The sequence below is a fragment of the Girardinichthys multiradiatus genome, chromosome 18 (assembly GCF_021462225.1).
Source record: "Girardinichthys multiradiatus isolate DD_20200921_A chromosome 18, DD_fGirMul_XY1, whole genome shotgun sequence".
NCBI lineage: Eukaryota > Metazoa > Chordata > Actinopteri > Cyprinodontiformes > Goodeidae > Girardinichthys > Girardinichthys multiradiatus.
In genome coordinates this window covers 45,127,986-45,154,894 of record NC_061810.1, presented here as the reverse complement: position 1 = coordinate 45,154,894, position 26,909 = coordinate 45,127,986, and the positions used below count along the sequence as shown (strand labels likewise).

The window sequence follows — 26,909 nt, the reverse complement described above, 5'->3', positions numbered from 1 at the left end:
AATCTCGTCAACAACTCAGTGTTTTGATGCTGTTTCTTCATGTTCAACTCAGCAACGTATGAGTGAGGGAGTTAACCCCGAGGAAACTAGTAACTTCGGCCCTGGAGAAAGCGTCTCCCCTGTGTCATCAGACTACGGTCAGGGGACAGAAACAGGAAAGGTTAACAGTACTAACGTTTGATTTAGTGCATCAAACTGTTTCTTTTACGTGTTTACTGAATCAGGGAAAAGTTCCCTTTCACGTTTTAACTAACGTTTGATTTCAACTTCAACTTCATAGACTCCAATGCATTTCTAACGTGCGGTTGGCTCTATTCAATAGATTTCTATGTAGAGGAGACCTTACCATGAGAGTGAATGGAGTTATCAGAACGCTGGTTTGTAGTGTATTAATAAAGTTTGACTGACTGACTTATTTGTTGACATTCTCTTTAGCTCCATCTAGTGGATGCATAACGCAACCCCAGTCAAACGTTTGACTGCAGTAGCTTCTATTCTATGCGCCTTATAATCCGGTGCGCCCTATATATGAAAAAAGTTCTAAAATAGGCCATTCATTGAAGATGCGCCTTATAATCCGGTGCGCCTTATAGTGCGAAAAATACGGTACTTACTTTTTCACATAGGGCCAGGTTGGTTTAGGTGGCCTTTTCCCCTTAATCAGTGGAATTATTATTTGAAAACCGCATTTTGAATTTATTCAGGTTATTTTTGTCTGATGTTCTTTCATTTAAATGTGACAAAAAAGCTGAAAACAGAAAAACAAATCTGTTAGGGCAAGATCAGTTTTTCACAGCACTGTATGTGCAGAGCTTGTACAAATGTTTCAGGTCTAAATGCCACACATTTCCAGCCCCAAAAATAGTTCTCAGCTCATTTTTGACCCATTTTAAGCTACCAATAAAACATTTTACTATGTATTTTAGTGCAGTGAGTTAAAGCTTTACATAAAACACAGTATCCATCCATCCATCCATCTAGTTATCCATCCATCCATGTTAGCACTTCAGGGGAATATTGTTTTTGCTAAATTACACAAAAACAACATATACGACTTTCATTTGTTGGTTTCTTTGTTGGTTTTTATCTAAATGGAAAGCTGTGCATGTGTGAAAGAGGTTTTACTGTGAAGTTTTATTGTCCTGCATCTCTCACTTCACACCTCTTAGAGCTGTTGCATTTTCTGATTTAAAATTAAAAGTGTTAAACATGTTGCTTGTAAACATTACATTAACAAAAATGTTTTGCCAAAGTTGGGTCAAATACCTGTATAGGCATTTGTGGAAAAATAATTTGGTCTTATGTTTAGGGAGAAAAATGCTGCAAAATAGATGTTTAATATAAATCTTGGAATAATAATATCTAGAATACAGAGATTCTAAACTGAGCAAACAAATAAAATGTACAATGTTAGCTTTTCTAGTAGGTAATGTGCTATTATCACAGATGCAGTTTTTTATTGTTTAAGTAACAGAAGTCAGCTCCAGCTCGTCTTAAACCTTAAAATAAACTAAAAATCTGCTTTTGAAACAAAGTGATAAACAACGTGTCATAACACTGAAATAAGCAGGTGGAGACTCTGCTTTCATTCTGCAGCTGATAAAAATGGCTTCATCTTTAATACTGTTTCTGTATTCTGCAGCGGTATAAAATCCACCGATTTCCTCCAGTGCAACCACTGGGTGTCATGGCATCAGACTTACGTAGTTTCTCCAGGATCTCCTCGTCAGACATCTTCTTCTTCTTGTTTTTATCTGGTGCGCGTGGCAGAGAGGGTCCGGGGGCGGGGCTTGCACTGGGGGGGCTGCCAGGAGCTGCCTCTCCAGGTGAGGCGGGGGTGACGGCGGCTGCAGTGGTTTGTGGGATGATGGGGGAGGTGGCTGCATCTTTGGTTGAAGGAGGAGGGAGGGGCTCGATCACTGAGCGGGTGTATATCTGATGACATAAAGAGGTTCAACTGTTTAAATAACATGTATATAAATTAAATTATGTAAATTTTTGTAGCAACGTAGAGAATATCTTTAGCCAGGTTTTTTTTATATTAGAGTTTACATAGTAGTGCAAGAGACAAATATCTATGAACAAAAGATTCAGAATGCACAATAAAAGTTTACTCAGTCAAGAAAAGACAGCAGAAAAATCCTGAGAACAAACTGAAAACAACACTTTGGACTAATGCTCCTTGTCAAGTTTTTAGAATAAGTTCAACTTTTCATTTGTTTAGTATTTCCAAATCTTGATGGCAATGAACAACTTTATTAAGGTATGAAAACAATGCTGCTCTAAGATGCATTAAAGCATATTGTAAGAAAGTGTGATATTTTAGGCTTTGGGAATGAAGGGATAAGAAAAGTCAGTCAATAATAAGAGTGCAGAGATTGTGTTTGTCTGTGAATGCATGTCAAGTGGATTAAAGTCATCACCGTGGAAACAAACGGCGCCCTAAAAGCAGCCTCTCCACCTCCTCCACCAGCTCCACCTCGTCTGAGAACGGAGCGACTGTGTGTGTGTGTGTCCGTCTATTACGGATTTATGTTTCTGGAAGGAACGGTGGGCCTAATTTAATACCTTTTAATATTCATACGAAATGTATACTTTTAATAATATTTTTTATTGTAAAACTTAATATATTTTCAGTTTTCAGATTTTACTGTTTAGAACCGAGACAATCAGCTAAATCAGTTCTTTACAGATAATTAACACCAATTTTTATTTAGTTGTTTTTTATTCTAGATAGTATATTATATCATAACCATCCCTCTGTTCTGTTACTGAAGGATGACAGAAATAATAAACTAAAATCCAGCTCTAGAGTGAACCATTTGGATTTTTTCCTAGCCAACAGATTGTATTATTTGGTTGCATTTTGCAGATTTTACCAGATGTTACTAAATTACACACACCAGACTTTCTGTTAATTTCTGTCACTGTTGAGGAATTTCTAAAATCCTCACATTTAATAAACTGGAAAAAAAAAGTTAGACAAAGAAAGAAACATCTTAATGTATTGTGTTTTATTTTAAACTGCTACATTTCAACTTAACTTTCACAAAATCAGGATTTCAGAGGTTTGTAATATGCTTAGGTCATCATCTATCATGAACAACGTAAACAGGTTGAAATCTGAATTTAAACTTATGCCTCCAATTAACAGTAAGAAAAAGCGCATTGAAATCTTTGAAAATCTGGAAACTTCACCTGTTAAAAAACAAGTTATAGAGAGTTGAAATTATGTTTTTTTTTGGTCAAAACTCAAACACAACGAGGGAGAAAATTAAAACCTTGGACAAAGGTGCGGGCTAGCCTTAATATTTATGGTTATGTGTTATATTATTTGGTTACAGCTACGGTGGCTCAGGCCTGTGGTTTACCTTTGCTTCCTGCCTAGAAAGTTTCTGTTTTCCAACTTTCATTTGGTCATTTTCTGAAAGTGGCGGCTTAATGTGACTAGGTTGAGCATCAGGACACACCAGCAAAGCATTCTGGGATGTGTAGTATGAGTGTCTACCGGAGAGCCGGTTCTGATGGACATTTTGAATTATCTCAGTGGGCCAAGTTTGGCCTGTGGGCCTGAGGTTGACACATGATTTAAAGATGAGTTGCTGTGAGAGATCTAATAAAACTAACCATATAACACACATCACAGTCTGTTTGCAAAAACCAATCCTGAATTTGATAAGCAGCCGAAAGTCTTTTCAACTTTAATTTCTAACCTTAAAATCAGGCCAGATTTTTCTGCAACATTTGAAAATGAATCTTCAGTAAACATTTTGAGAAAAAAACTTAACAAACCAGCAGAAAATTAAGTTGAGGAGCAATGAGTCATCCTGACAGTAAATACAATAACACAGTTTCTGTATGAAAGAGGAGGATTTCAATGAGACTTAAATAAAAACAAATTACAAAAGAAGATTAAAAAATGTATTTAGAGGATAACCTTAATCATTATATTTGTGTTTACTTTGATACAGCAGCAGTAATGAGCATCGACACGTATTTCTTCCTGATGTGAGGAATATCTTTCAAACGTTAATTATTTTTCACAAGTTCTCAGGTTGAATTTTGGGATTAATGTTTAAAGGATGCATAAAATAAAGAAACAATCTGCAGAGTGCAGAAAGAAAAACACTGTAGGCATCTTACTGATTTGGTGTGTTCAGGGCGGGGGGCGATCACTGGTGGGGGCTCGGCCTCGTCTTCGTCTTCATCCTCGGAAACTGTTGCAACGGCGGGCGTCTCCGACACCGCCTTGGAGCTCTGCGTGATGTCACAGGAGAAGAATGGGCGGAGCCTCAGTGACTTTATCGTTACATGAACTATCATCGATATCAGACCCATCATTGCTTCCTGTTGTCACTGCGGCTTCCTCTGCTGCTTCTTAATCTCATCACGCTATTGTTCTCCTGCCTTCCCGTCTTTGCTTGTTTTTAAACTTAACCTCCGTCTCAGTCTTTCCACCTTTCTGGCCTTCCTTCCTCATCATGGGTGGTGTCTGAAACCTCTGCTCAGGTCGGGCTACTGACGCCCCTCAATGTTCTCTTTCTATGTCTGTGTGTTATTCAGATGCTCGGCCGGTGGCCAAGCTGCAGAGACAGGCAAACGGCGAAGAGAGAAAAGATGCTGATTCACAATGCAGAGAGGAAGAGTGCATCTCAAAGAGCACCTCCCTCTCCTTCTGTCCAGCTGTTAAGTTTAGTTGGAGGGCATCTGGCAGACAACATTTACACTTTGGAAAAAAGATTGTGTCTATTTGAGGATTAGCGAGTGCAATCTTTCAACCAATCAAACAACATGCACTCCTACATTGAAATATTGTACGCAATGACAACATAACAGAGGGGCCATAGTGTACTTGTAGAGGACTCCCCCCTCCTATTTATGTTGTCAAAACGCTTTATGAGTGAGAAATAGTCTAAACAATAACAAAATTCAAAGAATAAACACAAAGAAGCTGATTTATAACCCCCCGCCCCAAAAAAAACAATGACTATCCAGGTTATCTATGTCATTACTTAACTTTACTTGTTAGAGTTCGCCAAACATTAAACTTCTTTGGTTTCCACCACTTTGGCCAACAAGAACAAAAGGTGCAATGAAGAAAAAACTTATTTTTACCCATTTAGTAGAGGTGTAACAAGAATCACGGTTCTGTAGGAATCCTGGTTTTAGAGTCACGGTTCAGACCAATTTCATTACACATCAATCCACAAAAATGAACAAAAATATATTATTTCTATTTCTTTAACTTCAGTCCGCAGTAAACAAAGATTTTTATTCAATTTCTGAAATCATTTGATTTTCTTGTTGTTAAACCTTTTTTTAAGTGTAAAGTATAGAACTGAGTAGAGATGTGGGTAAATGTTTTTCAATGAATAAAGCAGCATAAGCAGGCATAGCCAATGCCTGGATAGATAGATTATACAACAAAATAACCAGTGAAACGGTCAATGTTAATGTCTAGAAATTTTAGAATAAGATGTTTAAATCCCTTTCGATTTAAGCATGTTAGACAACCTTCCGTCCCAGCTGTACCTGAATGCAGCATGAGCAGCTGCTGGGAGATTCTGCCACCTTGCATCTCATGTAATGTACAAGGTTTGGGCTGACTGGATGCTACAGGTAGCCATTTCGGCTTCAGATGATTTTTCTCCAGTCTCTGTGATGTTAACATTTGTTTTTTTTCAGGCCAGTGATTAAGCTACCTTATCGCTGATGAAAAACGCTGACGTAAAGCTTGGGTTTGGTCTACATTTCTTCCTCTACTTGCATGAGTATACCTGATGTTCCTAAATGGCAGAGTTAGGAGATAGCTGGGAGCCTGTCTGTTTAGTTTTGTATTGGTGCTTTTTAAAAGTTGCAAGATGGACCGCAGCATTGCATACTTATGCCCCTCTTCCATGGGTTCTACTTTGGCCGGCTACACTCCAGACAGCCCGTGTTGCAATCGTTTCCATCACTGGCTTTTGCAGCCCGGTAATGGCTTTTTTGGTACCTGGTCAGAAGCAGGTCCCACTGGGGCTTAGCAGGGCCGAACTGTGATGTGCTGAGGAAAAGTCAAGAGCGACTACAAAAATATGAAGAACCATGATGGCCGGAGCAGGTTGAACCGAAAGACATGGCGGTGGTTTAAAATCATGGAGACCATTTAAGGCCATCGTCCCACGGGTTTTGGACGCAAGGGTGGTTTGGACTCCACAACTACCGTATTTTCCGCACTATAAGGCGCACCGGATTATAATGCGCACCTTCAATGAATGGCCTATTTTAGAACTTTTTTCATATATAGGGCGCACCGGATTATAAGGCGCATAGAATAGAAGCTACTGCAGTCAAACGTTTGACTGGGGTTGCCTTATGCATCCACTAGATGGAGCTGTGCTAAAGAGAATGTCAACAAAACAGTCAGATAAGTCAGTCAGTCAAACTTTATTAATACACTACAAACCAGCGTTCTGATAACTCCATTCACTCTCATGGTAAGGTCTCCTCTACATAGAATTCTATTGAATAGAGCCAACCGCACGTTAGGAATGCATTGGAGTCTATGAAGTTGAAGTTGAAATCAAACGTTAGTTAAAACGTGAAAGGGAACTTTTCCCTGATTCAGTAAACACGTAAAAGAAACAGTTTGATGCACTAAATCAAACGTTAGTACATTCACAATATAGTAGCGTTAACTGTTGAATTCTCTCGCTGCTGCTCTATTCCCATGTTCGACTGCGTAGCTGACAGCCTTGAGTTTGAACTCAGCATCGTAAGCGTGTCTCTTGAAAGGTGCCATTTTGGGGTCGTTATACACACACAAGTGGTGTTGGACTAGGAGTAAGCACAGTACAGGTGTTTACCGCTATTACTTCGGCGACGCCCCTGACTACGGTAGCCGTAATGCTGCAAGCGGTGCGGCTTTGTAGTTTACCAGTCGTACTGAAACATTTTGACAGAGCGCCGTGTACAACCAGTATGGATCAACCAATTAACCAACTGATCCATATATAAGGCGCTCCGGATTACAAGGCGCACTGTCATTTTTTGAGAAAATTAATGGTTTTTAAGTGCGCCTTATAGTGCGGAATATACGGTAACTGTTTTAAGAGGACATCATGTGCGACGGTGAGCGTTTATTTCACTTTGCACAGTACACGACACTAGCAGCTGGAGGCGGATCAAGCCCCACCCCCAGCCGTCAATGGAAACACAACATCGTACAGAGTAGAGCAAGATCGAGCAGAGTGGAGCCGTGCGGTGCTGAAATCGTGAATGGAAAAGAGGCATTAGTTCTGCACATAAACATTCAGCATGTATTCAGGTTTAAAACAACTGTATCTGTTTGGTATGATTGCGTGCTAAAACAAAAGGGCCGAAACTAAAATTGGTGGTATGAATGCGTGTGCCGTTACACCCATACTATTTAGTGTCCTCCAAACCAAATCAAGAGCAGTGTTTTTGAAACCAGGTCCACAAAGCACACTACATGGCATGTTTTTAGATGTTTCCCTCCTTCAGAACAGCTGATTTCAATTGATGGCAGCATAATTTCACAGTGAAGGTTTTTTGTAAAGCAAAGCATTTTTTTTAGTGGCGGTAATTGCTGCTGTAATGAGGCTTTATTTAAGGCTTTTTAACCAGGGCTACTAATAACTATAAAAGGTGATGTATATATTTTTAGAAATACTCAACAGATAAACAATAATCAGCAGACAAATATTACTTATTACTAGATAACAATCGGTAGCTTTACAGATGTCTGATTTAGCCAGTTTTGCAAAACTAAAGCAGTGATCCCTTAATATATTTGGTGCAGCAGGATTAAAAGTAGAAAAACAAGAAACTAACATGTCTCCATGACGCTCTGTCACATTGTTTTACATGGAAACAGAGCTGAGAAAGGCTAGCTAATAAAAATGAATGTTGATCATTTCCTAAATATGCATCTGCAGCAGCAGTGAGACCATCAGGACCAGTAACTATCTGTAAAACCAGTTTCAGCAGCCATGTTTAGGACAGTGCCAGATTTTTCTCTTTCCATATCTACAACATTGTGTTTCTATTATGACAAAAATAATTCTTAAAACTAAAATCTTAAATTTCCAATAAATTTGGTTTAGCTTCAGTAGAACCTATAAAAAAAAAACTGATATAATTTATACAAGTTTTGAAGCTTGTGATTAATCCTTTATTAATAGTTGTTTTTATATTTTTATCCGTCTATTGATGGACGAGGTGAGAAGCAGAAGCAGAAGCAGTCTTACCGTTATGATGGAGGAGTTGAAGGCATCTGCAGTTTTATCTGCAGGAAGATAAAAAAGAAACATTTCTAACTTCTGTCACTGTGTAAGAGAAGTAGTACATCGCTAGGTTTAAAGATTAATAGACATCAAGCAAAAACATTTCATGTGACGATTAATCTTGCTTCTTTTTACAAGATGAGAGTTTTTATGACATAGAAATTTGTGACTATTTTTGCTTAAAATGCAACAAGATTACAGCAAAAATATACTCTTTAACACACTGTCATTCGAACTATTTTCAGTGCGGCTGATTTGAGAAGACACCTCTCCCCATTTTACTCCCGTCATCCACATCCTTATTCATAAGAACATATTACCCCCAATTCCTAAATTTCCTAACGTAAAAGGACCAGCCATCAGCAAATTATAAGGAAAATAAATTAATGAAACTAAAATTATTAAACTTTTTTCATCTGTATGTGTCATTCGCTATCTTTAATAATCCTTTCACATTTTATTTCTTTTAATAATCCTTTCAGACACATTATTTCCATAAAATGTGCTATTTATCATTGCATGTTCTCTCTAATAAAGTTTTTACAACATAAATAATTTTTATATACATGCCTGTAAAGCTCATGTATTTCTGGCTGTTAGCTGTTTCCTTTGAGTCGTAGAACTTCAAAACATCGAGGACGGCCTGAGGATTCTTCTTCTGCTCCAGCTTGGTGATGTTGGAGGTCTGCAGGAGGCGGGCCCATTGTTCTGGCATGCCCTACACAAAGACAGACACAATTAAAAGCTTATCACTTTATATATTCATTTCTACTTGCAATCTTGCAATGCAAAGCCGAATGTGACCTACATCTTACTCTGTCCAGTGCTAATAATGCTGTCCAGTGTATGTCTGGTAAACTTCTCTCAGGATTTTTGACTGTCAGTCACTCAGGCAACCACCTACTACAACCATTACACCACTGGTGATTGGTAGTAGTTATTAATATTATTATTGTTGGTGTCACAAACACAACCAAACTGAGAGAAAAGCTATCTAGTCAGTACGTGAGCAATACATAATTTATGTAAAATAGAAAACTAGAAGCAGTAGTAAATAGTCCAATTTTCTTGTAAGCTTTAAAAGTGATCTACACAAAAGTCTAAATAAATTCATATCTCTGGCAGATTTAGATTTAAAATTATGTTTATTTAACAAAGAGGTTATTTTGATTGGAAGTGAAACAGGCATCTCTAAAAAGATATTTAGAAAAATAATTTATCTTTTTATTTAGGTTTTATGAAAGAAATGGCATGTTGCTGCTGACTGTCTTCTGCTCCGGCTCCACTGAGAGTTTGCCAACTTACTAGTTCACAAGTTGCACCATGGCACACCTAAAAAGCACCACAGAGGGTCATCATCACCGCCCAGAAGATCATCGGCCACCCTCTTTCCTCCCTGAAGGACCTCCTCAGAACTTGCTGTCTGAAGAGGGCCCACAGCATTCTGAGGGACTGTACACACCCAGGAGGACACCGGGTGTTTCAGTTGCTGCCCTCAGGTCACAGATGTGCTGGGGTCACGCACTACTAGACCCAGGGACGGTTTCTACAGTAGTGCTATAACTTTAAACAAATACCTTGCTTCTTTGTAGTGGGCATGTGCAATACACAAGTGCAATTTTTATTTTTTTGATACACGGCTTCATGAGATTTATGCACTGTATTATATTCTGTACATAGTTTTTGTCATCTGTGGTCAGTAGATCAATTTCGTACTGCCACACCTTGTAGTACAACGTTGGTACGATGACAAAGAATGATCTCATCTTGTGTGTAACCCCATATATTCCTGTTACATGAGTGCGAACAAGGTGATTTCCAAAGAACTATCTGCTGAAAATATGGGCTTTACGTCTTGCCGGAGGGTCTTTACTGGGTTTTTTGTCCCATTTTCTAAAACATAACTTTCAGATAGTGATAATCAGCTTGAGAGTGTTTCCTTCAGGTCTAACACTTATTTTGTCCTACTCTTGTCAACGCTTTTTTGTTCTTTTCATGCTGTCAAGTAGTTCTTCACACTAGAGTGAAAAAACACCAATGTCCAAAAAACAGACATTCTTTAGAGGGTTGAAGAACTACTGAGTGATTTAAAGATGATGAAGGAAAATACAGCAGAAATAAGGGATGGATTGAGACTTTTGCTCAGCACTGTCCCACCGAGGAAGGATTTATAACACAGCAGTCTTGTTGTACTTTTGTTAAGCAACTGGGTCACTTCTCCTCGTTTTCCTGCTCTTCTGTCAGAATCAGTCCATCACAAACCCGTTCAGTTTCTGCTTCATCACTCCATCCCCTCTCTCTGCTGAGGTCTGATCTTTCTTTCATTCTCCATCCATTCATCCATCCATACTTTGCTAATCACCATTACACTTTCAGCCTACAGTGTGGACTCAAATAGAAGAAAAAGTATTTTCCTTGCATGGAGATATATATATGTGAACTGTGACCTAGATCACACACAAGGAGACAGCAAACACGCACACACACCCATACACACACACATTGTTTGACTTGCAGCTAAAAAGAGCTCGGTCAGGCGGATCAAGTGACTCAGCTCAACAAGGCGCCTTTGTCTGATGATTTAAAAAGGTTTATTTTGTCAAGTATGTGTGTGTCTGTCCATCAAACTCACTGGCAAACACAAATATTAACGCAGTAATGCACAACAGTCTTTAATTAGCAACCACACACACAGAGGGCTTTCAGTTGGGAACATTCACTGAGACTTACAGTAAACTCCCCGGTAACAGCATCGAAGCCGACGTGGATGGTGTGTTCAAAGTCAGACGGCAGAGAAATCTCCGGACGTTCCTTCTTCTTATAGGCTGAATAAAAAGAGAAAAGGAAAAACAAATTCTTGTTGAAAACAGAAAGTAAACATTTCCATTTCAACCCGGTGGACAGGACTATCCACACATTTTTTTCTGGATAACCCAGGATGGATATGGTGTAAACCTCAAAGGCCAAGATGCCAGCATATTATTAAATCATCTGTTATAGAAAGCCCTCATGGGATCCACCTTTGTGAATCAGCTGGAGGAACAAATAAAGTGAGTTTCATAAAAATGTCTGAGAAAAAAGTAAAAAAGAAAAAAATACAGAATAAAACATAAAAATAAAAGAGAGAGTGAATAAAACATAAATAAGGAGCAGTCAGTGAGGGAAGGATGACAAAGGAGACACCATATGTTGGGGTAAGTTGTAATATGCTCCTGTGGGAAATCATAACTCCAAAGAAACACAGACAGCAATTCCTCACGGGATGACAAACGATACAAGGGCCACCAGCTTGCTGCAAGGCATCATGGGTAATCTATGCCTGGATTTGGATATGGATATGAGGTGTGAGTATCCTGTCCTGATGAAAGTTTCAGTAAGTTAAATTTCTGACTTTGATATTATGATTTAAATCAAAATTACAGAAAAAGTAAGTAATAACTTACCTAACAGGTTATATTTAACTAACTAGTTGGTAAAAACCTTGTCTTTCATGGGACATTAAAAAAGGCTAATAATAAGTGATAATAATTCTTGTCTCCTACTCTTGATACCTCTGGATAGGATATGCACAGGTTCGCACGGCTCATTAGTTTTCGGACCTGACATCCAAGCCAGCTTCACGCTTTCATTGGTCAGTTATGTGGAAGAGAATGAGGATCAGGAGATTCCACTTCTTCTGCAGCTGCACTCTTCTAATTTGTTACAAAATACAGAATAACCAGTTGCCTCAACTTGAGTTCATTCTGAAATGATATTTTCTACACTGACTGAGGATAAAAATAGTAGGAAAAAGTCACACCCAGAAACACATCATCCCGATAGGGTTCATACACAGGTCAACCACTGATACGTGTTCTTATTAAATCTGACAGGCCAGCGACTAATTTGTTATTGCTAAGCTTAAATGGCCTTTTGACTAAGAAGATGCTTTCACTGCAAACCAAAGCAGTGACAGCAGTAACTGTGCAAACATGGATGTATACACAGTCCTACAGAAAATGATTTACCCCCTTTATCACATTTAAATATTTCAAACAAGTTTCATAATCAGAGAGAGATAACCTGAGTACATACAAAAAGCAGTTTTCAAATGATCCAAACCAACCTGGTGCTATGTGGAAAAAGTAATCATGAATAATGAATAGACAGTAATTAAAAAGATTTTTCAGTAAGTTAAGTTAAGTGCCAGATCTGTAGAATCCAGAAAAATACTTGAACCGAACTTGTCTGACAACATGAAGTAGGCTAAAAGATCCCAAAAAGCAACAATTCATGTCTACAGAAATTCAAGAACAGGTGAGAAACAAAGTCATTGTCCTTTATCAGTCTGGAAAGGGTTATGAAGCCAAATAAAGCTTTACAATTCTAAAATTGCTTGCTGCAATCACAAATGTGTAATTTATAATATAAATGTGTTTACTTCTTAATGAATGATGCTTGGTGTAGTTTGTGTGAGTTGAGTTTGAACTGCAGCAGGAGCAGCATCTGCTGAGATCAAAGTTAAGTCTTTATGTCAGCTTTAATAAGGATTAACAAACAGTCAACGCGCCGATTATCTTCATTGGGTCTGAAGAGGGGGCTGGTGCCCATCTCCAGCGGTCACTGGACGGGAGGCGGGGTACACACTAGACGGGTCGCCCATCCATCACAGGGCAACTCAGGACAGACAACCCTGCACACACACTCACCTACGGAGCCCAGACCAGGACCTTCTTGCTGCAAGGCAACAGTGCTACCAACTGCCCCCAAATGCAGCCCTCAGAGCAAATGTCAAAATATAATAATCATAAATAAATTCGTCAAACGGAAAAAACAAAACAAAAATAACCTTTGTGTTTGAGTACAAATAAAATGAATCCACATTAGTCAAAAGCCTGAAATGAAAGCATTAACATGAAATCTATGAATTACTGATCCTAGTTTTCAAACCAGTCGATGGGTAATTTTCTTTCATGCTAACTTCTTATATCTAGGCCAGATAACCCTTTTAGCCAGGCTCTTTGTAAACAGACTGAAGAAGCAAAGAGAGGATGCAGCGAGTTTAACTAAGCTACAGTGCTTCTGTGACACAACAAGGCCAGACAGATGTAATCTGTGCTGCACTGCTCTAAAGCTAAGCAGAAAGCTGTAAAACGTAGAAAAACACACACTACAGAAGATAAAAAAATGTCTGCTGCCTGCTGGTTAAACAGTCTGATAATAAAAACAGCAATGATAATTTTAACAATTAAAGAAATAATGGAGACTGGAATGACTTTCAAATTAAAACTGTAACTTCATCATTTATGACACTGCTTATAAAACTTGTCTGGGGTCGGTTAATTTCTGCCATGTGGAAGATGCCGACAGAATCACTGAATTCAACAAAGTGTCTTGGAATTTAGACTGTTTTAAAGAATCAGTAATTTAAGTAGAATAATCCAGGTCAGGTTTGACCAGTCTATATGGATTTTACACTTGTTTTAATCCAAGGTTGTTAAAATGCCTAAAAAGCACAAAAAAGGCTCTGTTTGAATTTCAAAAACAGGAAAAAAAAAAAGATATATCCTCGTACTCATCGCCTTCTGCTTATCCAGGACCGGGTCGTGAGGGCAGCAGACTAAGCAGAGATGCCCAGACTTCCCTCTCCCCAGACACCTCCTGCAGATCTTCTGGGGAAAGCCTGAGACGTTCCCAGGTCAGCTGAGAGACATTTTCCCCCCAGCGTGTCCTGGGCCATTCCCGGGGCCTCCTCCCGGTGGGACGTGCCTGGAACACCTTTCCGAAGGAGGCATCCAGAACAGATAACCAAGCCACCTCAACTGAGTCCTCTTAATGTGGAGGATCAGTGGCTCTACTCCAAGCTCCTCCCGGATGGCTGAGCTCCTCACCCTATCTCTAAGGGAGTGCCCAGCCACCCTGCAGTGGAAGCTCACTTCAGCCGGTTCTACCCGGGATCTCTTACGGTCATGACCCAAAGTTCATACCCATAGGTTAAAAGGGCATGAAGATATAATTAATCTCAAAATGGGTTTTATATGATCTCTGTTTAGTGCAATATAATCCAGTTCAGGTTTGACTGGTTCTTGTATTTTAGCCTTTGAATTTGCTTATAAACGCAGAAACAGAAAGCGGGCTGTGTAGGAGGAAATCGGGTTTAATGAGTCGAGAGCACTCACTCTTATCGCTGCCTCCTGTCAGGATAAATCGAATGGAGCGGTCTTTCTTCTTCTTGTCCTCTGGGTTAGGTGGAAGTGGCTTGGAGCCATGGTTGAGGGGGGTGGGGTCCTTGTTGCAGGAACCGATCATGGTGCTGGTGTTCCTCATTGGAGGAGCTGGAGGCTTGTCCTCAACCTCCCCATTATCAGACATTTTCAGATAGGCTGCAGCTGGCCGCTCCTGCACACAAACAGACCAATCACAGAAAAGATGCTTTTAAAGGATGGAACATCAGCCAATAAAACCTGAGCAATTACAAACAAGCAAATATTCACATTTAAACTTTTCACCAGTTACTTAGCATTGAAATTACACATTTTTGAAGACCTTTCAAGATTAAAATGCATTACTCCTTACTGAGCCTTTAGTAAAAGTGTGTTCTGATTGATGTGATCATGGGTAAAATTTAGGTTTTTCAATGCATTGCAAATATATGGAAAGCTTTTTTCTCTGACCCAGGTCCAGCAGAGACTGTACTACCTGCAACAACTCAAGAACTATAACCTTCCACATAATCTGCTGATCATCTTCTACTACGCCAATTATTCTGTCCTGTGTTCGTGCATCACTGTGTGCTTTGGCTCATCCACAAAACAGGACAGGTTCAGAGACTACAACGAACAATCAGGTCTGTAGAGAGGATCATCAGGGCTGACCTACCCCATATAGGCGCTACAGATACAGTCTCTTCTCTCAGGTTGAACACTCATCAGTCCCCAGATCAAAATCATGCATAGTTGCAGCCTCGTCTTCCTCTTTTGTAAAAACACTGTATATAGGTTATGCATATTTATAAGCAAGAAAAAAAATCTTTTTTTTTATTTCCCACAGTTTTTTAAATATATTTATAATTAAAATGCTTTATTGTGAGAAAAGTGGAACCAAAGGCAACTTCCAGTTTTATGCCAGTTTATGCCATTATATGACAGTTCTTGCAAATTGGTGCTATATAAATAAAGACATTAAAGTGAATTAAATTATCTTACTACAAAAGCTGGCATAACGTTATATAATATGAGGCTGGATTTTTACCCATGTTGCACACATTACTGCTGGTTGCAGACGAACACGGATGACTTTGCGTTTTAATCAGCGGGAAATGTGTTTCAACATGTTTCTTTGGATCTGAGATGCTGGTGCTTTAGTGGAACATAAAGCGACCCTGAATGGGCTATAGAAGGAGGAAAAGCTTAGAACATAAAATCAAAAAAATGAGCAGAGTTTCCATTTGCTCAGAGCGGTCAGTTTCATCTACAAACACTGAGCTGACTAAGTCACAGTGTGTTTGTTATGTCAATATGCGAGTACCGACTCAGAGCTTAATGAGTCTTTGTCAAAAGATAAGACTACATTCATGCGCTTTGATGTGTTAGTGTAACCTGTAGTTTGCACACACAGCTGAGAGGCAAAAAAAGGTAGTTTAATGACCGGTTTTGGCACACAGAAATACACAACATAGAATCTACAGGCTAACCTGATCTGCTAAATGCTCCACTGAACACAGAGAGCCACGAGGAGGATCTCTGTAAATGGACTAAACTTATATAGCGCTTTTCCAGTCATACTGACCACTCCAAGCGCCTTACACTAGAGGCAATTTGAGGTTAAGTGCCTTGCCCAGGGGCACATCGACCTGTGGCAGGAGGAAGTTGAAATCGAATCCACAACCCTCAGATTGCAAGACGACCACTCTTCTCACTGAGCCACAGTTGCCTGTAGGTCAGAGCTACAGGAACAAATCGACAAAACCAAAAAAAAAACATGAGGACTTTATAGACATTTAAACCCCAAAGAGAAATAAAGTTATTAACAGTTCAAACTGAAATAGTTGCAGCTTCCTGTACAGACCTCTATATGTGCGAGGACTGCAAAGGAAGCTACTATTTCTGCCCTTCCACTTTAACAAACGAGTACATGAACTGCTCCTGAAGTTAAATAAATTATTTAAGATTTAATGGCAACAAGAAGAAGAAGATATTCAGCTTAAAACTTTTATACCTGCAAATTTGACCTAAACAGTCTCTGTAACCAGGAGTACTCTCCATTCTGGGCATTCAGGAAACCGCTTTTAGCAGATTTTAAAAACAATGAAGAGACATTTGTGCTGTTTGGAGAAGAAATCTTTTATAGAATGATCCAATATTATCCAGATTTAAATCCTTTGCCAGCTTATTCAGGTATCCATTCACACAAATAACAGAAACTAAAACTAGTTCCAGATAAATACAACTTCCGCCTCTGCAAATTATTTAGTCATTTTGCTACGTTAGTTGACACATTTTTCCACTTTACACTAGACATTAGAAAATGTTCACATCAAACCAAATTAAAAGATGAGAATTTGTGTTATTTTACCAAATCATTAGTATCTGTGTTATAGTCGCATATTTCACTCAAATTAGTAGAAATAATCTGATAGCATCAGTGACCAGTTGGCGAGATTTTCTCTTGATTGGTCAAATACTGGAATACCATATTTTTCCTCCCACCTTTACTGATACGGCACTTTAAAATAAACCGAGGTCAACAGAGTGCTGTACAAATGCAAATGACATAAACAATTAAAGAAAAGAAAATAGGACACGTTAAAAAGGAAATAGAGTAAAAACATTTAAAATGTGCCAAAGGCAAATAAATATCTTTTAAGAAGATTCTTAAACTCAGAAAGAGAAGAAGCGAAGAAATAATAAATGCATCAAAGTTGCACATTTTCCTCTCTGTGGTCTGTAAACTCATCAGTGAACAAAACTGATGCACTTTCCTTAGAGCGCAGTAAAAATTGGTCAAGCTAAGGTACAGGCTTTGATCCATAAATGAGGATAATCATCCTATCTCTTAATTTTTCCATCACAAACCCTGCAGACCACCAAAGTTTGTTGCATTTATTTGGCGAGTTAAAACAAAATGAACTCAGATGAATTTTATAATCCTTGGAAAGAAAATGAAACATTTGAATAGGTGGGTCAGACCTCAAAGTAAAACTGGTAATTATTGGGTGACTGTGGCTCAGGTGGCAGGAGGGTTGCCGGTTTGAACCCCCCCCCCCCCCCTCTGTCTGTCTCAGTCATTGTGTCCTTAGGCAAGACACTTCACCCACCTTCCATGCTGATGGTGGCCAGAGGGCCAGTGGTGCCGATTGTATGGCAGCCTCACTTCTGCCAGTCTGCCTGAGGACAGCTGTGGCTAAAATGTAGCCTATCGCTGTTGGTGTGTGAATGGGTGGATGACTGATTGTAATGTAAACTGCTTTGGAGTCCTCGGACCTGATGAAGGGCTATACAGTGCCAGCCATTTACCATTTATCGACCAGTATAATCGGTGCATCTCCAGATGATGTCTTCTTATTCTGCTGCCAGATTTAAAGCTCAAAACCTTCATTAGTCCTTTATAAAGGAACATCAGGAGGAACCAAAGAACAAACCAAAAGGCTTAATTTAGTTTAATTCAGTTAATGTATATAGCACCGATTCACAACAATCGTCACATCAGGGCACTTTATTAGACAAACGGATACAGAGACATATAATCTACTGAAACCAATAATATTGACTTATTCAAAGTCAGTTTATAACTTCTATTTCAACTCTACTTATAGAACACTAGTCAGTTTTTGCCAATTGGTAACAAATCTTCTATCTAAGGAAACCCAGCCAGTTGCATCAACTCTCTGACTTTGCAGCAATCCCTCCTCCTACAGACATTTCATCTTTACGTGGGTAATTTTAATTTATCAATCAAATCGCATACAGTTTTCTAACTTTCTGAAGTTCACACTAACCCTTCTCACAGAGCTATGCTTTGTGCAGCTGTTGCTCTGTTTACGTGGTGTTGAATGCACTTGGCACAATATGCATTTTAAATTTGATAGTCTGCGGAAAACAATGCAAATGTTGTCAATATAGATTGATTTAAATGAAATAACCGACACTGGCAAACTAAAACCTTTCTCTCCTGCTGTTATATGTAATATTATTTTGTAGTCTTTTGAAGCTGAAGTTAATCAGGATCTAAAAACACACATGGCATAAATGTAAAATTTAACGATCATGAAAAATACTGGTCTTCATCAACACAAAGCTTCTAGACCTTACCTTTTATCAGTTTAGGGCTCAAATCTGACCCAAAAAATAAAAGCAGCAAGAAAAGAAGTTGGACCTCCGCAGAGTTTAAGTGTAGAAGAGCAACTGAAACGGTGAAGCCATGTGGACCTTTAAAAAGTCTGCCTCCCACAGATGGTGACATCAGCTTGATGTCAGAAGATGAGTCTCATATCGAAGTGGGAGACACAGAAACACATCTAGCCACTGCTGTACTGTCCCAGTACTGTTTGGGTTGTTTTACCCGGCACAATAAACACACATAGGGACCGTCACACACACAAAGTGCAGCGAGCAGTTAGAGGGTGTGTGTGTGTGTGTGTGTGTTTGGGTCTCCAGCCATTACACATACAAACAGTCAATGTTTAGAAGGAAGTGACATGATGATTGTTGTCTGCTTTTACACACACACACACACACACACACACACAAATACAGAGGGAGACAGCAGATGTCTCAAATTTCAAACACTGCTGTCAGTTTTAGCAGAACCCTGTTTCCAAACAAACCCACACAACTGCATACAAGGTTACATGTATTGATCTGCCAAGGAGGCTTTCCTAACCTGCAGCACAGAGACCCTGTCTTATAAACGATCCTAATAAATTCCTCTTATTTATTACTAAGAAAGGTACTGCAGCCTTAATCTGCCTCCTTTCACTTTAACTTTGGATTCTTGAGAAATTCTAACATGTTTAACAATACGTCTATTGATGGGGAAAAAGGAACCTCGGTGGAAATATTCAATAATATGCTTTCATGAGCTTTCAATGATGCTTCTCTTGGGGTTGCAAGAGTGGGCACAAATCGCTTTCCAATTGCAGAGAACAGTTTCCTTGTAGCATTGGTGATAATTAAGGATGTACCGAGCAACTGGCCAGAGACTGGACTCAGCCAGGTTCAGCTGGCCATGGGCCAGCAGATCAAATACTAAAACAATCTGAATTTTTTCCTCCTTATTTATTAAATGCGTGAAAACTAAAAGTGTTATGTAATCTATAAACACATCAGTGTACAGAATGTGCTTCAACGCACTTTTTTGGAGTTGAATGAAAATCAAGTAAATGCTAGGGACACGTGCTGTGATGCATGAATGAGATCATGGAGGAACAGTTTCATTTTCTGTTGGATGCCAACTCTATCACACAACCTGCAGCATATTTTTATTATTTTATTACTTATAGATCTGATTACTCGTCTGCCAGTTTGCCAGCCACCGATTCAACCTATACCAAGGTTTTAAAAAAAAAACCCAACTTGAAAATCGCTAACATTTTCCATCATATTTCTACAGTTCAAACTCCTACTGATGCCAGAGAGGCTGGTTGTAGCATAGAGTGCAGAGCTGCTCGTCCCTCTTGTTCTGTGAGCTGCCGGTCAGCTGGCTGCAAGAATGCTGCTACACTTTCCCTTGCATTCAGGGAAGACAAATTCATATATAGTCATGAAACACATTAACACCCAATTTAATCTTACAATGTATTTTTATTTAAAATAGTTTACTGGGTGTTTTTACTCCACAGATTTTTCTTAAATCAAGAATCCAATACTAGACCTTAGGGGCAGTTTGGTATTTTTTCCATTTATTGTACGAATTAAACCTTATTTTATATTGAGTGTCTCTCTATGCTGATCGAAGCATTAAACTGCTGTTTTACACTTTCACCCTCCAGAAAGCACTAAATATGTTTATTTTAAACATTTTATAAACTTATTGTTGGGTACATTCATTCTTTGCTATTCATGAATAATACTTATTTAGCAGCAAGGTCAAACTTACTATGCAGTATGAACCATGTTATTATCTGCCGGTACATCATCAAATGTTCTGCATCAGCATTTGGGGTAAATAATATTCAAACTCCAGTTATAGTCAATAAATCTGAAAAGTTATATAAAGTGAAACACATTATATAGATTTATTAGACAAAGATCATTATGATGATTTTCTGCTTACAACTAATTAAAACATTAGAATATTATTAACTCTGAAATGCAAACTTATTAAAAGAATGTATAATACCTGATTTAGTAATACCTGAACAAATCATTTAAAAAAATACTTTTAATCTGACAAAATGAGCCTAATCAGAATGCATAGTCTAATTTATTGAATGTTACTGTATATAAGTCACTTAAAGTTTGCACAAAATCATGAAAATAAGGGTTTTGGCCCTCTAGGACACATTTAAATTTCCTACAATTTTTATCCAGCTTTGGTGAAAACAAATGCATTTCCAAGAGAAGACTGTTGTGGCTTTCTGTATGTTTTCTACTTAGATATTAAGGTCATATTACCATTAAGCAATGGCAACGAGATCAGGATTAGAACAAAGAGGGAAAAGTAACGCAAAGGAAAAGGCGCAGCAACATAGTCCTGCATCAAACAAAACTAAAACAAATCTTTTCTTACTGTGGTATTTACGTGAAATCATCTAAAGTTAGATAGATGATTATTAAAGTTAGATTCTATTAGAAGCAACAAATCTAAAGCAAAATAGGTTTTGTTTCTGACAGTCAGACTACCATGGTGTACTAAAAGCCTTTATGCTTTGGAAAATGACAGACACGCTGGTCTCAAACACGCAGCATATTCCCAGCTACGTTTGTTTGATGAGTCTGTGAGTGATGTTAAGATACCACGCTGTCAGAGACCTTTGATGATAGCCAGAGTTCGAACAGAAACCTTTGCAGAGATGATTACAGCACCTCTCTGTGAGTCACAAATCGCCTAAGCTGTCACACCTCACCAATTCATTCCTCCAGCAGACATCTATTTCTGCAACAGAGGTGTTCGAAGCCATGAAAACCACCATTCCCACTTTATCCCTCTTCAGATTACATGATCTGGACTCGGAGGAGTCCAACTCCGCTGTAATAGGAAAAAACAAACAGATTGTTGTGTTTTTTTTTGCTTGGCTTTGGTTGTAGCTACATGCATTCCTTAAATGCTCATGATTGAAAACCATAAACTGTTATTTGGACAAACGGTAATGAAATAATAATTCTATCCAGTCCCTCTAAAAATCAAATACAAACGTTGGAAGGTTGTGGGTTCGACTTCAGCTTCCTGCGGTCACATGTCGATGTGCCTACCACTCTGTGTATGAATGTGTGCGTCTGTCAGTGTAAATGTGACTCTACTTCGAAGTGCTTTGAGTGGTCAGTAGAACTAGATACTCTAGTCTACTGACCTTATGGATCCCAAAATGATTTAAATCTAACCTCTAGTGTACAAGAACAATGATTCCACAGGGTCATTATTTAACAAAGGTGAAGAAAAGTACACATTTGCTGCTTCCATTAGATTTAAATGGGTCAGAAGCAACCATTTGCTGCAAATCAAAGCACCTGAATAATTGATCATCACCTCTATAAAAATAGGAATTGTATACGTTTGCTGGTCTGGAGCATACAGGCGAATTTCAACACAGAGGTGGAAAAACATCAGCAATGAACTGTAAGAACTCTAAGAAGGGTTTAACTATTTGAAGTCCGTATTTTACAGCAAGGAAGGTGGAAAACATTTAAGAGTGGACGCCCCAACAGATTACCGCTAAGGTCGGACTGAACAAAAGCCCCAGGAGCTCCATCTCAGAACCTACAGGCCTCAGTTTGCATGTTAAACTCTACAGGTCATAACAGGACAATTAGAAAGAGACTAAACAAGTATGACTTGTTCTTTGGACGGCTTGACAGAAAAAAAACATTTTCACTAGTGCTGAAACGATTCCTCGAATGATTCGATTCCAAAAAATCCTCGAGGCAAATTCCCTGACAACTATTATTTCATATAACTCCACACTGTTCAGCTGTCATGTGTTTTACCGGGGACAGTTGCTGCTGTCGCACAACATGTTGCTGTTTGCAAGAACTGATGGAGGAAGGCAGGAGTTAACGAGATGAAAATCTGAGATAAAGACCTGGAATGCCATAGGTTCCAGGTCTTTATCACACAAAAAAGAAGCAAACACGCTCTACCATAAACCAAGATAGGGTGAATATTACGTTATCATACAAAGTGTGAACTCATGACACTTTGAATATATTAGCTGACAATTACTGCAACCCAAACAGTCCTCAGATATTAGCATTGAGCACAATGACATCTAAAATATTTTAAAACTGCAGTCCTATTCTTCTCTTTAAAAGATACATATTTGAAAAAAACCAAGCACAGCGTATCAGTACATACACTTCACCCAACTGTGAAGCACAGTGGTGGAGGGGTGAGGATTTGGGCTAGTTCTGCAGCCACAGGGACTGGGTACCTTACAAGTGGGTCACGTAAGCAATGAAGCAATGATGGATAGAGAGGTAAGGCGACACATTTCACCACAACAATGTGAGACAGAAAACGACTACTTTGGTTCAGCAAGCTGTGGAATCATGGGGTGTTCTTGGTTTTCCATACACAGTCCTGCTATTTTCGTTTCAATTTTGTTTAAATACATTTCAATTCAGTTTACTTATATAGCACCAATTCACAACATGTTGTCTCAAGGCACTTTACAAAGTAAATTCAATTGAATCATACATATTTCAAGTCAAGTACATACTGTATATTCCAGTTGATCCTAGAGGCATTCATTATGCACACAGGCAGATCTAAAGAGACAGCCGCTGTAATGTGTCAGCACTTCCTGGGGATGCCATATCGGCATCTGCAGCCACATTTACTGGATCAGGATTTCAGACACATCACATTAAATAACGTTTACAATTGAAATCTGGCTAAGCCGGCTGGGTGAAATTAACAAGACAAATACTTTAATTAAAAGCCCTTTACCTGTGCTGAACCCGCTGCTTTCCGTATAATAACATGCTTCAATAATTCCTTTAAAAATTTGATTAACATACAGTGTCTTGCAAAAACATTTATACCCCTAGACTTTCATTTATATACTGTCATGTTAGTCCAACAATGCAGGGGAGACAGCAAACGTGTGGAAAAAGGTAAAACCGAAGGTTTTTGGGATATACAAAAACACCAAACTTTGCACGTCATCTCGGGGAGTACACTCTCCACAGTGAAACATGGTAGTGGCAGCATCACAGTGTGGGGATGCTTTTCTTCAGCAAGGACAGCTGGTAAAAATCGATGTGAAGATGGAGGCTGCAAACACCAGAGCTACAATGGAATGGTTTCGATCAAAGCATAATCATGCATCAGAACGGCCCACTCAAAGTCCAGTCCTAAATTTAGATGAGAATCTGAGGCAAAACTTTAAAACTGATGGAGGATCACCTCCCTCCAGCCTGACAGACCTTGAGCTTTATTCCAAGGAAGAATGGGAACAACTTCAGTTGATTGTTTGTGAAACCCAGGAGAGACATTTCCCACAAAGACTTGGTTTTACGAAGTATTGATTCATGGAGACTAAATACAAATGCACGTTTTCAGATTTGTTGTAAAATATTTTGAAAAACCATACATCTTTTTCTTTCCATTCTTTCATTGTCTATCAGAAAAATCCCAATAAAATATATTCAGGTTTGTGGATGTAAAGCAACAAAATGTGAAAAGCTCCAGATAATGAGTACCTCTGCAAAGTAATTTAGATGGTGTCTGGGTTTTGTACCAAATTGTACCTTTTTGGTGTACTGACCCTGCATCAATGAACAAAACATTACAATTCCATAGAAGTACATAGATTTAGAGAGCCTCTTATACAGGTCCTTCTCAAAATATTAGCATATTGTGATAAAGTTAATTATTTTCCATAATGTCATGATGAAAATTTAACATTCATATATTTTAGATTCATTGCACACTAACTGAAATATTTCAGGTCTTTTATTGTCTTAATACGGATGATTTTGGCATACAGCTCATGAAAACCCAAAATTCCTATCTCACAAAATTAGCATATCATTAAAAGGGTCTCTAAACGAGCTATGAACCTAATCATCTGAATCAACGAGTTAACTCTAAACACCTGCAAAAGATTCCTGAGGTCTTTAAAACTCCCAGCCTGGTTCATCACTCAAAACCCCAATCATGGGTAAGACTGCCGACCTGACTGCTGTCCAGAAGGCCACTATTGACACCCTCAACCAAGAGGGTAAGACACAGAAAGAAATTTCTGAACGAATAGGCTGTTCCCAGAGTGCTGTATCAAGGCACCTCAGTGGGAAGTCTGTGGGAAGGAAAAAGTGTGGCAGAAAACGCTGCACAACGAGAAGAGGTGACCGGACCCTGAGGAAGATTGTGGAGAAGGGCCGATTCCAGACCTTGGGGGACCTGTGGAAGCAGTGGACTGAGTCTGGAGTAGAAACATCCAGAGCCACCGTGCATAGGCGTGTGCAGGAAATGGGCTACAGGTGCCGCATTCCCCAGGTCAAGCCACTTTTGAACCAGAAACAGCGGCAGAAGCGCCTGACCTGGGCTACAGAGAAGCAGCACTGGACTGTTGCTCAGTGGTCCAAAGTACTTTTTTCGGATGAAAGCAAATTCTGCATGTCATTCGGAAATCAAGGTGCCAGAGTCTGGAGGAAGACTGGGGAGAAGGAAATGCCAAAATGCCAGAAGTCCAGTGTCAAGTACCCACAGTCAGTGATGGTCTGGGGTGCCGTGTCAGCTGCTGGTGTTGGTCCACTGTGTTTTATCAAGGGCAGGGTCAATGCAGCTAGCTATCAGGAGATTTTGGAGCACTTCATGCTTCCATCTGCTGAAAAGCTTTATGGAGATGAAGATTTCATTTTTCAGCACAACCTGGCACCTGCTCACAGTGCCAAAACCACTGGTAAATGGTTTACTGACCATGGTATCACTGTGCTCAATTGGCCTGCCAACTCTCCTGACCTGAACCCCATAGAGAATCTGTGGGATATTGTGAAGAGAACGTTGAGAGACTCAAGACCCAACACTCTGGATGAGCTAAAGGCCGCTATCGAAGCATCCTGGGCCTCCATAAGACCTCAGCAGTGCCACAGGCTGATTGCCTCCATGCCACGTCGCATTGAAGCAGTCATTTCTGCAAAAGGATTCCCGACCAAGTATTGAGTGCATAACTGTACATGATTATTTGAAGGTTGACGTTTTTTGTATTAAAAACACTTTTCTTTTATTGGTCGGATGAAATATGCTAATTTTGTGAGATAGGAATTTTGGGTTTTCATGAGCTGTATGACAAAATCATCCGTATTAAGACAATAAAAGACCTGAAATATTTCAGTTAGTGTGCAATGAATCTAAAATATATGAATGTTAAATTTTCATCATGACATTATGGAAAATAATGAACTTTATCACAATATGCTAATATTTTGAGAAGGACCTGTAGATAATTATCTGCACGGGTTTAGCTCAATTCAGATATTTTTTCACTAATTTATTTTTTTGTTAATAGCTGAAAAAAATGCATTTAAGTCATAAAAGCCTTAACATCAGAAGTTTAGAAAAGGCTTTAAAGCTGCCTGCACAGACCCAGCAAGGGATCCGGTTTCCTCCTAGCCCAGGGAAGCACTGCATCTTCAGGCAAGGAGATCCAACAGAACCCCAAGCTGGTGCTGAAGAATTCGGTTTGTCGGGAACATAAATAACAGACGTAAACAGCACAGAGACAAAGCGGTATAAAAAACAGAAGTGGAGGACAACTGGAGGTTTCACTGCAGCTTTCTGAACAGATAAAGGAACAAAATAGAAACAAAGAAAGCAGGCAACTAAAACTCACTGCATCTCATTTCATCCTTTCACTGGAGCCCCAGAGACAGCACTGAATTTAGGTTGAATGATGAGAAATCAAATTCCATCTCCATCATCATGTCACTGATGTAAAGACTCAAACCCAAGGGGGCGCTGACTTCAAACGTATATTTTACCATAATTTGCAGACATGGTTTAAAAGCTACAGAAGCCTGAATCCACAGAGAAATAAATCCATTTCTATGCAAGCTCACAACATCACAGTTATTCTATTTAAGTACAATTACAACACAGACCCTTTACTATGTTGGTACAGTTCCTCTGCATTTAAAGCAGCAAAGTTTATCATCTTACCCTAATTAAAATTAAAGCATTGAATTTAACAAATATTTTACATGAATAAAAGCTTGAGAGAATGAACCTGACTCATGGCAGCCGTGGATGGCAGGTTCATTGCAGCCATGAAAGCATACAAGCCAGAATAATCACCAGTCAGTCACCCATCGCTGTCTTGCTGCTATAGAAACTCATTTAATCACATAAAACGAATTAATCCACGGTTCGAACACGATCCCAGATGAACGATCAGTGATAAAACTTTGTGAGCTCCCTTTACGGCAGATCCCCACGTGCGTCCAACCAGCCTACACATGCAGCACTTTAATTAGTTAACCACCACAT

The 26,909-nt window shown here is 39.1% G+C and overlaps 1 protein-coding gene across 9 annotated transcripts in view; it reads right to left on the bottom strand.

Annotated features, from left to right (window-relative positions):
- Positions 1-26,909, bottom strand: part of pak1 (p21 protein (Cdc42/Rac)-activated kinase 1) — a 136,598-nt gene that overhangs the window by 76,361 nt on the left and 33,328 nt on the right. For all 9 annotated transcript variants that reach the window (XR_007042351.1, XM_047391385.1, XM_047391380.1 and 6 more), the window contains 6 exons: positions 14,444-14,663; positions 11,016-11,110; positions 8,856-9,003; positions 8,250-8,287; positions 4,144-4,257; positions 1,704-1,935 (listed from right to left, as the gene is read on the bottom strand). Coding sequence is in view for 8 of the 9 variants with exons in the window: in XM_047391385.1 (XP_047247341.1) it covers positions 1,704-1,935; positions 4,144-4,257; positions 8,250-8,287; positions 8,856-9,003; positions 11,016-11,110; positions 14,444-14,663 (847 nt within the window). In the remaining variant the exon portion in view is untranslated. The remainder of the gene's footprint in view (positions 1-1,703; positions 1,936-4,143; positions 4,258-8,249; positions 8,288-8,855; positions 9,004-11,015; positions 11,111-14,443; positions 14,664-26,909) is intronic.